This window comes from Chenopodium album, chromosome 2, assembly GCF_948465745.1.
Source record: "Chenopodium album chromosome 2, dcCheAlbu1.1, whole genome shotgun sequence".
Lineage (NCBI taxonomy): Eukaryota > Viridiplantae > Streptophyta > Magnoliopsida > Caryophyllales > Amaranthaceae > Chenopodium > Chenopodium album.
In genome coordinates, this window is record NC_137835.1 from 66,396,095 (window position 1) to 66,407,855 (window position 11,761).

The following is an 11,761-nucleotide window of genomic DNA, read 5'->3' on the forward strand; positions in this document are numbered from 1 at the left end:
TGGTTTCCCCTTAACTCTAAAGAAACACTTTAATTTAAAAGGAACCTCCAGTTCATCATTGATAAAGTGGGTGCCAGATTAGCCTCATGGAAATCTAACATGTTGTCTAGAGCTGGGAAGGCAATTCTTATTCAGTTCACCCTCCTCTCCATCCCTAGATATTATATGCAAGTCCTTCCCTTTCCTTCCTCCATTTGCAAAAAATTGGACTCTATATGCTCAAACTTCTTTTGGGGGAACTTTCAAAATGGAAATAAGATCACTTGGATCTCTTGGGAAAATATCTGTCATCCCAAAGAAGATAAGAGTTTGGGTTACTCCAAACATGAGATGATCAGAACTATATCTCTAACCAAACTATGTTGGTCTATCTATAACAACAAAGGGTAGGCAGCAAAGTTGCTTAGGGAGTAATATATTGATAACAAGCACCACCCTACTACCTTTAACAATGGATCCCTAGTCTGGAAAGGAGTAGGAAAAGCTTGGAGCCTATTGAGAAAAGTCTAGTGTGGGATGTTGGAAATGGGAATGATATAAACATATGGGATGACAGATGGCTGCTGAATCAAATCCTTAGGGAGATGCTTGTTGGCCCCATCCCTCAAAACAAGCTATCTCTTGATCTTGCTCACTGTTAGTGAAACTCAAAAGCTCAGCTAGAACAGTTGTTGTCCTTTGAGATTACTGATAATGTCTATGAAACTTTCAATTCTATAGTGTTATTTGAGGAAACAGACAATGCATACTCTAGATAGACTTGCAAAGGGAAATTCCAGGCTTTAAAGCTATAGTTGAAGCTTTGAAATGCACCCCTAGTAACTTGCCTTCCTTTGACTGGAACAAAATCTGGAAATTGAACATCCATCCAAAAATCAAATTGTTTCTATGGCAGCTCACTTGGGATAGAATCGCCTCAAACATTAACCTCCACAAAAGAATCCAACATATTCTCCCTTTTTGCGCATTTTGCCCTTCTTAGGAGGAATCCCTCATTCACCTATTCTTTTCTTGTCCTCGTGCACAAGATTTTTGGAATCAAATCCCTTTACCGATTCCCCTTCAATCCTGCATCCCATGGCAAAGTTGGATATAGCGGAACATCAACCTCTCTGCTGCTAGTATTCATTCTATCCCTTGGAACATCCTTTTTTCCTTCACCCTTTGGCATATTTGGTTAAGAAGAAACGCTTGGATCTTTAGAAAGAAAAAAATACCCCTATTAATCAAGCTTTCCACCAGTGCATTTGGGCTGCTTCTGAATGTTAATTCTCACTAACTAACAAATTAGAAAACTCTCAAGCCCTACTCCTCTGCCTGGTCCCCCCTCCTTTCCCTCCTTAAAGATCTATTCCGATGCTTCTTTCTTTGATGCCACAAAACAGACTGGTGTAGGTACTATTTGCAGAAACTATAAGAGTGACTAGATTAAAGGGTTGGCTTGGAAGGAGTATATCCCCACCAGTTTTGATGCAGAGCTCAAAGCTATTCACCTTAGCATGCTATGGGTGCGGCAGAAACGATGGAACAATGTTATAATATGCACAGATTCAAAGCGTGTAGTGGAAGAGATTACAGAGATTCAAACTTCTGCTAACTATCCTAATCTGATTAAAATTAAAAATGCAAGGCCCTACTAAGGGAGCTTCACCCTCAGGAACTACACTTTGAAGATCGAGGAACTTACTCAATAGCGGACCTGCCTAGTGGCAAAAGATGCAAGGAAGAAGTTGGAGATAGTGAATCAAACTTGTTTTTTGTATTATCCTCATTCAGTTTGTATTATGGCTTTTGAAAAAGAGCGATACTCTAAACATGTAAACCAAACCTTTAATTTAGCTGGTGATGTCATAGCTTTGATCCTTGGAGATGTAATTAACTCTTTTAACTACGTTTAATCCTATGCATCTTTATCAAAAAAAAAAAAAAAAAAAAAAAAAGGAAAACCCTTGTAGTGTAAAATAAAGTTATTATTATTATTTTTGGGATGTAAAATAAAGATGTTAAGCATAAGTTGTTGTAAATCTTGTAATTAATTTGGATCCTTTAAAAATAACAGTTAAAAAATTGTTTTAATAAGTACTTCGGCCGTACATCATCTAATCTTATCCTTATGAGAAGTTTGTACCTTGTATTTTTATTGATTAACATTGAAAATAATTTATGATTAATGTACTAATTTCTTTTAACTATGTTTAATCCTATGCATCTTTATCAAAAAAAAAAAAAAAAAGAAAGAAAAAGAAAAACCCTAGTGTAAAATAAAGTTATTATTATTATTTTTGGGATGTAAAATAAAGATGTGAAGCATAAGTTGTTGTTGTTGTAACTAATTTGGATCCTTTAAAAATAACAGTTAAAAAAAATTTGTTTTACTAAGTACTTCGGCCGTCCGTACATCATCTAATCTTATCCTTATGAGAAGTTTGTACCTTGTATTTTTATTGATTATTAACATTGAAAATAATTTATGATTAATGTACTAATTTAAAGAAACTTATTTTTATTCTTATACTAGATGAAGCCCGTGCGATGCACGATTTGTTTGAATTTTTTAAATAAATTTTTTAATATATATATTTATGTGCTAAAATTTGTTATATATTTAGATAAAATTCCTGATATCAAAAGATAATATTTTATATTTAATTAATTTAAATTGGAAAATCTCATTCGTCAATTTTGTTTACGTGTCATTTAAATTATTTAATTTTAAAAGAAATTAATAATCTCGTATTTAATTGGATACCACTAAAATTTATTATCCTACTTGGTGCACTGAAAAAATTAAATCCTACGTGACTCTCTACAAATTCGGGAAAAAAAACCCCTTTATATATATACTAGTTTTGTGCCCCGGCGATGCCCGGGTAGTTATGGACTTTTTAAAGATAAAATTATACTATTATAATTCAATTTGATTGAAAATAGAATTCTAAATTAACTTTTTTTGCTACAAAGTCAATCTATATTTATCCAACGTGGTACGATACTCGGCAAAAAATTAAAACGCTAAATGATGTTGTCTTGTAGCCTAATTATAAATTTATTATTTGGTATTTTATCGAAGAAATAACTCTAAGCTAATAATCTTATTCTAAAATTCTATCCTAATTTGATTGAAAATAGGATTTTTATCTAATTTTTTTTTATCTTATGAAATCTATCCAAGGTGGCGCGACACTACGGTTTTTTATCATATGAAGTCTAGCTTTATATAGAAAGTTACTAGTTTTGTGCCCGTGCGATGCCCGGTTGTTTATGAAGTCGATTTAAATCTATCCAATGTGGCGCGACACTCAAATTTTATTTTATTAAAAATAAAACTCTAAATTAACAATTTTATCCTAAAATTTTATCCTAAAATTCTATCCAAATTTGATTCAAAATAGAATTCTAAACTACAGTAACTTTTTTATCTTATGAAGTGTATTTAAATCTATCCAACGTGGTGCGATACTTGACGAAAAGTTAGAATGCCAAGTGTTGCTATATCGTGACCTGACTAAAAGTTTAGCATATATACGTAGTATTAGTTACATGATATGATATATTAGATTATTCAATTAATTTAAGGTTTTTAGCGAAATAAAAATAAAGATTATTACTAAACCCGTCCATCACCCCGGTACTATACTAGCTATATAGTATTACTAATCAAACAACATCCTACTATATTACTAATCAAATAAGGTGAATTTCACGAGTCATAAACAACCCCTATAACTTTAACATAGTGAACCCTCTTACGTCTAATTTCCCCCCCTTCGGAACTTTTTCACCAGTAAGCTGCGACGCTCCCCCCCTCCCTCTCTCTCACCTCCATTGAAACACACTCTGAATCCTCCATTGAAGCGACTTGATAGATCTCTCCTCCACTGATTCAGCTTCTGAGGTAATAGTTTTTCTTATTCATTGGAATGTTTAAATATAAATTTCTCAATCTAAGGGTTTAGTTCCACACTTTCGGTAATTTAATTCTCAGTTTACTCAATTTAGGGTTCTTTAAATTGGATTATTGGACTATTGGCTATAATTTATTTTCGGAAAGATCGTATTTTGCTAATCACATTCTTAACCTACAAGAATTGAAGGTGCTAAAATCACTGGTTGCCTCAATTGCTTTTGTTGCTAACTCTGTCGCATTCAAAATTTTCTATACTTAACCAGGGTTTTTGCTGACAAATTGGACTCCGTTGAGTAGAAGCTGGTGGTATAAATTCTATAAAATAACATAACTCAACCCAATGCCTAGGTAATGTATTTGCTGTTCTTCAAAATATGGATTGAGTTTTTTTCTAAAGGTAGTTAATTAGGTTTTATTTTTACTTTTATCGTTAATTTGTTTTTGAATTTTTGACAGGTATTATTGTGATTACTGCGACACTTACTTGACACATGATTCTGTAAGTATTTGTTTTATCAAATTTGTTGCGCTTCAAAGTTTGATTATGTGTTTATTTCTTTTTGTCTTGATTTTCTCGAATATTGATTTATGCTGATTGTTTGTATTTTTAACTCTAATTATTGAATTCCAATGTGAGTGTGGTGAAAAACATATAGGAGTTGGCTAGAATATGTACTTGGCATTTCACTCGTATAATTTGATTCCTGTGTTTGTGTTCCACGTTAAAGATTAGAGTGATGGTTTTATTTCAGTTTTTGGGAGAAGAAATGTGAGAGGGACGTATTCATTTGTTGGCGTAGAACATTAGAAAATATATGTATCAACCCCATGTTTGTTTGGCTGACATATTGTTTTTGCTCTCAGCCATCTGTCAGGAAGCAACATAATGCAGGTTATAAGCATAAGGTAAGCTAGCTTTGCCTCAGTAGGCAGTGGAAAGAACAATATTTCCAAATATGATTCAATTATACAAAATTCTTAATTGAATAACCTATGCTTTTGATCATTTCCGGCAAATTATTTGTGATGGTTATTTGTATTCGATTTTAGGCAAATGTACGGATATACTATCAACAATTTGAGGAGCAACAAACGCAAAGTTTGATTGATCAGAGAATCAAGGAGCATCTTAGTGGCCAAGGTGCTTTTCAAATTGGTGCTGCCTATGCAGCATGGAGACCTGGTGTTAGACCACCTATTCTTCCTGCACCATTGCCGATTCCAGGTTCCCTGCCTCCCAATGCTCAAATGGCTCCAGGGATCAGGCTACCTGTTTTTCCTAGACCTCCTGGTTTTCCGGGTAAGTTGATGCTTTCAATCTTTATTGTTTTCTTATGTGATCAAATATTTTATCTTATGGGAAATTACATATCTTTTAATATTCAGTTACATTGCATGTTTCCTTATAAATTCTGACTGCAAGATAATCAAAGAAGCTTAGTGAAAACATAACTAAATAATCAATTAACTGATCAGCATATGATGCTTAAGGATTCAAATGGGATCATACCACTGATGAGACATCAAGATATGTAGGTCAGTAGCTAGACAATCAAATATGTAAAACAAAGTATCATGAAAGTTGCACCTGTTTAGTAAATAAGGATCTGAATCAGTAAAAAACTATATATACATGTAAAAAAGGGAAAGGATCCTTTGTGCTATCCTAGATTAGGAATAGGCTTTCTTTCCTCATGATTGTTGTCCCTATGAGAGGCATATTTTTACCAGAAAATGTCCCATTTATTTATAGGCTTTACAACATACTATTTACTTCAGCTTGGGCTCTAAGGTATTTAGAATATTTCTTTGAAGGTTCTCTTATTGCTATCTTGTGGTCACTATGACCTTTTTTGATTGATCAGACTAGAGAGTAATTTGACCGGGGATTTCAGATTGGTTCCAGTTTTCATGTAGAATGCTAAATGTTGTAGCACTTCTTGTTAACTAGGTTGTGTCAAAATTTAGCAAATACATTGAACATATGTGCATGTCTTCATTGTTAGCGACTCAATAAGTCCCTTATTGTTGGTCAGTTTTACACAACCATAAACTTCATAATTCACTGAGCTTGGTCTTTTAGAAAGAAACAATCCGAAGTGATTGAGAAAGGTTTCTATTCTTTGAGAGCATTTGTTGGAGCCAATTTTATCTGGGTGTGGCTTAGGACTCAGTGGATTAGTGGTGGTTTCAAATCGAAGTGTAAGGGTTTGAATCCCTTCTCAACAGCAACCTATGGCATGAGTTTATATGCAACTCAAGATATGTGTTTCAAATGATCTAGTTTGGGTCATTATTCATGAACTGTACAATGTTTAAAACCCTAGAAACTCAGATTAAGGGTATTGTTAAAGGACAGGATAGAGAGAGAGAGAGAGAGAGAGAGAGAAAGAGGGGGGGGGGGGGGGGGGAGGTGTCTGTGTTGCTTTTTCGCAGAGATGGAAGGTTTTTTTTTTTTTTTTCTCCTTTTGTGTTCTTCAAGTGCATAGAAAATTACTCAATAATTTTATTCAACAAAATACTTGGTTTAGTTGGATTGAGGGAACGCTATGAGGAGATAGATTGAGAGAGTTGGATAGAGAGACCGATGTGATGCGGTGATTGCTAGAGTGAGATACATAGAGGGACCCATATGATGAGGGGTAGGCCTGATCACGGATCGGATATCCGATCCGAAATCCCATTTCGGATCGGATATCCGTATCCGAAAATACGTATATTTGGTATTTGTATCCGATACGAAAAGTTCGGATATCCGAAAATCCGGATATCCGAAATTTTCGGATCGGATATATCGGATATCCTATATCCGACTACTTTGATTACTAGTTGTTTTAAATGGCAAAATTGATTTTTTTTTTCCATTTTCTCCTCATGTTACTCACTAAAAAAGGAGAGATAAAATAGATGTGTAATTATCCTATTAAAAAAATGGACTAATGGACTTGTAAATATTGTCCACAGACCACAACTAATTTTCAGAAAAAACAAAATAATAAAATTACAAAATACAAATAACCTGCCAAAATGCAAACTAATTGGGTAACTACTACAAAAGTACAAATTATATAACAAAGAAAATTTAAAGTCCAAATACATTAATGTCCAAATGTTAACAATACATGCATTTTATCTTATACTAAAAAAAAGTCATCCAACGCCGGAAACTCGAAACCGATAGCAGATCAACAAAGTATTAGCATGTGGCAAGTCAACAACTCTACAACAACAAAAATTTCAGATATTAACATTTCTCCAAATTTAATCAACAACAATGGAACCTAAAAATGAAGCACAAGAAGAAGAAAAAGAGCAGAACAATAGAATTTCGAAAACCCAATTAACTAATTAAAATTATAAATTATATCAAAAGAGGAAAAGGATTAATTACCTTGGTGGAGGAGTGAGGGGCGCCGCTTCTGGTGGAGGAGTGAGGGGTGTCGCCGCTTCTGGTGGAGGAGTGAGGGGCGCCGCTTCTGGTGAAGGAGTGAGGGGCGGCGCCGCTTCTGGTGAAGGAGTGAGGGAAGATTGTGGTGGTTTTGAGTCTTTGACGGTGGTCGGAGATGTGGTGGTGTAGATCTGACTTCTAAAGTTCCGAGAAAAGAAGTAGAGACTAAAGAGGAGAGCTCGAGAGAGAAGAGGACTAGAGGAGAGCTCGAGAGAGAAGAGGACTAGAGGAGTGAGAAACTGAGAAGACTAACTGAGAACTTGAGAAAAGAGAGGCAGACAATATTGAAATTAGGGTAAGTTAAGTTTTTTTTGGGCTTGGGCTGTTGGGCAATGGGCATATGAATAATATTTGAACTTTAAAATATGGGTAAAAAAAAGTAATTTTCGGATATAGGATCGGATATCCGATCCGACATCCGACTTTATTTTCGGATATTCGGATATCCGAAATTCAAATTTTCGATATCCGATCCGATATCCGATCCGAAAATGTTTTCGGATCGGTTATCCTAAATTTTCGGATCGGGTGCGGATCGGATCTTCGGATAATCAGATAGTTTTGCTCAGGCCTAATGAGGGGATTGATAGAGTGAAATACATAGAGGGACCATGGTTCGAAAATGCAGTTTCGGTTACGATCACGGGAACGGTTGCGTTGTCGTGGGAACGCTTATGATGCGTTGATCGCGGAGCATGTCACAGTTGTCTCGATGCAAATTTGATTTCAAGATAGTAGAGGATTAGAGCCATTAGTGAGGTGATATGTGGGCATAATAAAAGATTTGAGCCATTAGTGGGGAGATATGGGGGAATCTTTCACTATATCTTTGAATAGAAAGTAACTTTTATGTGAAATAATAGATGTAACTTTCAATGCGGGGTGATTTAGGGTTAAAATATTTGATTCGGACAAAATTGCGGGGTTTTTTAATACCTGTTGTTGATGCGGACAGTCTCGGTTCGGTCAATTGAATTTCCTTTACGAAACGGCCCAACCAAAACGTCGCGGCCTTGTTTTTATACCAGGGACCGATGTGATAAGAAGAGAAATAGGGAAACCCATTATCAGCAGAAAGTAATGTTAGACATTTTTTTTGCAACCTCCTAAAAGTGAAGTGTTGCAATAATTTAGTAACAAAGGAAATAATTTTGGACATTCAATGTACAATGGCACTTCTGACTAAGTGTTGTTAAATTCAATGGACTTTTAAATCAATGGTATTGTTTTGAGCCTTTGCTAATCAAGGTTTGGAAGGATAACTTTATGCCGATAGTCAATCCCTGTGTTACCTAATTATCTTTCTCCCTCCACAAAGTACATATTAAGTTGTTTGTTCCAAATCGCAGTTTGTAGGTGCCAATTTAATCAGGTGCATGAGCTAGTTTGTCCAAATTGACATTACTAAACATGTAGTTGTCACCTTCTGTTTGTAGACGGTAGATTAAATGCAATGAAAGGAACACAAATCAAGGGGACTTTGAGATCTAGAGTTTGAGAAATGAGCCCTACTTGTGTTTATTGAAAGTGAAATACTCCCTTCGTTCCTGAAAGTTCGTCTCACTTTACATTTGCACGGTCTCCAATTAACATCTTTGATCATTAATAACTTCGGCTATGTATAAGTAAAATTTTTAAAAAATTGATATTTGAAATATTTATCATCAGAGTTATCTAATAAGATCAAACTTGTTAATATATTTTATTTTGATTACATGAATAGTAAATGAGTCTAACTTTTAGGAACGTAGGTAGTATGTGAAATATATTGTTCAAAATGTTGGGTCTTTTTTAGGGATGTTCATTGAATAGAATATCTGGGTTTCTATGTCATTAGTGTGGTCAGGCATGAGAGATTAGTTGTCTGCTCCGGTGATGGTGGAGTGGCTTTGATTTATCGTTAGGGAAAATTATAAATATGCCTGTTATATATTACTGTATCATTTTTCCTTAGTATTTTAAATTTTGTATAATGAGTTCATACCTATGACCAATAATGATCCAAAAAAGGATACCCAATAAATCACCCACAAGGCCACAAATTATAAAATCACCCACCTGCAATTGCAATCCTGTTCCTGACTTCCTGTTCTAAGAGCTGAAGCGTCTGCAGATGAGGTAACACTGGTCAATTCTTGTCATTTTGAACAAATGATTATGGATGATAGTTTGTGGAAATTGTGTGGGGATTAGAGGACAAAGAGATCTTGTGCCGGTTCAGACTGAAACTATACAAGATTAGCAAAGATGTTTTAACTTTTTGGTAATATAGTAATATACTGATATGCTTTACTTGTTAACTAATACTCTAGAATTGGCTTTGTGTTCAACTGTTCACAAGTATGTTGTTTCTGCAGCAGATCTTACATGCTTACCTGAAGTATTGTATATTCTTGGTTTTGCATTTTCTTTGTTGCATCAGTTATTGAAGATGAGCATAAGTTTAATTGCATTACAGGAGGGTATTTATTTTTTGTTTTGCTATTTTCTGTCTCATCACTTATTGTACTGTTTTTTTTTTTTTTTTTTTTTTTTTTTTTTTTTTTTTTTCGGGGTTAAATTCTTTTAGTTAATTAACAGCTCCAAATTGTTTACAGTTTATGGGGCACCTCCAGGACAAGTTGTGGGACAACCAGGTGCTCCTGGTGCACCAGTGCAAGCAAATGGTCCACCTGGGCCACTTCCTTTGAATACCTCAACATCAGTACCAGGAGCAACGCCTCCTGTTACTAATGGTGGTGCTCCAACTGCATCACAGCCTGGGTTCCAGGGTGCTCCTGCTGGCGGGAGCTTTGGAGGGACAAATATGCCTGCTGTCTCAAGCTTTCCTTCTGCTGGTGGAAATGTTTCTTATCCTGCAACTTCAGGTGCTGACGGATTTACTTATGGTCAAGCCCCGAACAACAGTCTTCAATCTAACTGAAATGGTATGTCTGGAACATATTCTTGCATAATATACTTTGTATTGGTTATTTATTTAATTTTTTCACATGAAGCTTGCTATTTTCTTATATTATCTCATTGAATAATAGAGTACTCTGTATTAAACAAGTGACAAAGCTTTGATAGTTGATTTCAAATCCTGTACAAACTCCTTGGAGGCCACACTCTAGTCCAAAGTGTGATGATTTGAGAAAACATTTTTGTTTGTGTAGTTTTATTTCATTTCAGTCTCTATATTTGAACAAGTAAATCTCAAAGACATTTCAGAGCCATTACAATTTTAAATGCCTTGGTGATGCAGGACATTGGATTCAGGATGAGATGTATTTATACCTCAAGGTTGTAGATGCCGGGCTCCTGTGTGTGTGTGTGTGTGTGTGTGTGTGTGTGTTTTTTTTTTGTTTTGAACTCTTTTAACATATGGAGATTAGGGAGCATCAATATATTACTCGTACTTGTTAACGTGAGGAGGTGTGGAGGAATTGGCTGGATATTGTAGTATAGCTTTGCGCCCTTGTCTTCTAATCAATTTGCTGTGACATGTAAAACATATGAAGTAGCTAGAGCAATTAATATGTTTTGGTCCTTTCTACCATATTGATGTGCTAGTGTGCTTTGAAATATGCAAATTGTCAAGGCGTAATCAGCTGAAAATTACCAGTTTCACATTTGTAGCTTGTGGCATAACAATTATGGAAAGTATTAGACAATTATGTTTCACATCTCTTGCCTTGAAATTTTATCGATTAACTGTTTTTTGCTACAAAACAATTAAAAATACTACTTTTCTTTTTATAGTAAATTTAATTCTTAATAAAAAGTCAAATGACATTAATAAGTGCGAGAGAATGAGAGATGGCCTAACAATATGATATGTTATACTACCTCTGTTACAAATTATGTGCAACGATTTGACAAAAAGCAGAGAGGGAAAATGTCTATTCGTTGCACATAACCTGTAACGGAGGTAGTAAGTCTTATAACCGTGAGGACGAGTTTCATCTTATTTATTTCATAGAAAAATGAAACTTTGATAATTGTTGCAATCCTACATAACTCTTTTCCACCAAATCAAATTCACAAATCACAATACTCCTATTCCACAAACACTAAATTAAAATCAAATACTCAACTAATTCCAATATCCCATCATAACGGAAGTCACTACCATAAAAGGATGTTAGTTTATCAGTATATCAATATTCATTACGATGGCAATACATGCTATTCTGCCATGTGTCACCAAAGGCATGTAATTGTGTCACGTGACCCCATTACTAAGCATATGATGTGACGCTATGTAGTACTCCGTACCATTAATTATCGAAAAAATTGCCCGTAATAATCTGACCTTTTGCCCGTCCGCTGAAAATAATCCCATCTTTGGATTATTTTTTAGGAAAAATTGCTCCCATTAATTTGAACTTTGCCTCGTCCGCCCAAATTAATCCCAACTTTCGTTT

The 11,761-nt window shown here is 34.9% G+C and overlaps 1 protein-coding gene across 1 annotated transcript; it reads left to right on the plus strand.

Annotated features, from left to right (window-relative positions):
* Positions 1 to 3,723: 3,723 nt before the first annotated feature.
* LOC145586589 (U1 small nuclear ribonucleoprotein C-like) lies at positions 3,724 to 10,670 on the plus strand. The gene is made up of 7 exons (XM_081643469.1): positions 3,724 to 3,895; positions 4,171 to 4,255; positions 4,364 to 4,406; positions 4,772 to 4,813; positions 4,958 to 5,207; positions 9,953 to 10,282; positions 10,600 to 10,670. Exons 2-6 carry the CDS (start codon positions 4,248 to 4,250, stop codon positions 10,276 to 10,278), a joined length of 669 nt encoding a protein of 222 aa, XP_081499595.1. The 5' UTR covers positions 3,724 to 3,895; positions 4,171 to 4,247; the 3' UTR covers positions 10,279 to 10,282; positions 10,600 to 10,670.
* Positions 10,671 to 11,761: the final 1,091 nt, after the last annotated feature.

Excerpts from the sequence above, each read along its gene's own strand:
- LOC145586589 (XM_081643469.1), top strand. Across the intron at positions 4,814-4,957 it reads ATGCAGGTTATAAGCATAAG|GCAAATGTACGGATATACTA; the intron begins GTAAGCTAGCTT and ends ATTCGATTTTAG. Across the intron at positions 5,208-9,952 it reads TAGACCTCCTGGTTTTCCGG|TTTATGGGGCACCTCCAGGA; the intron begins GTAAGTTGATGC and ends AATTGTTTACAG.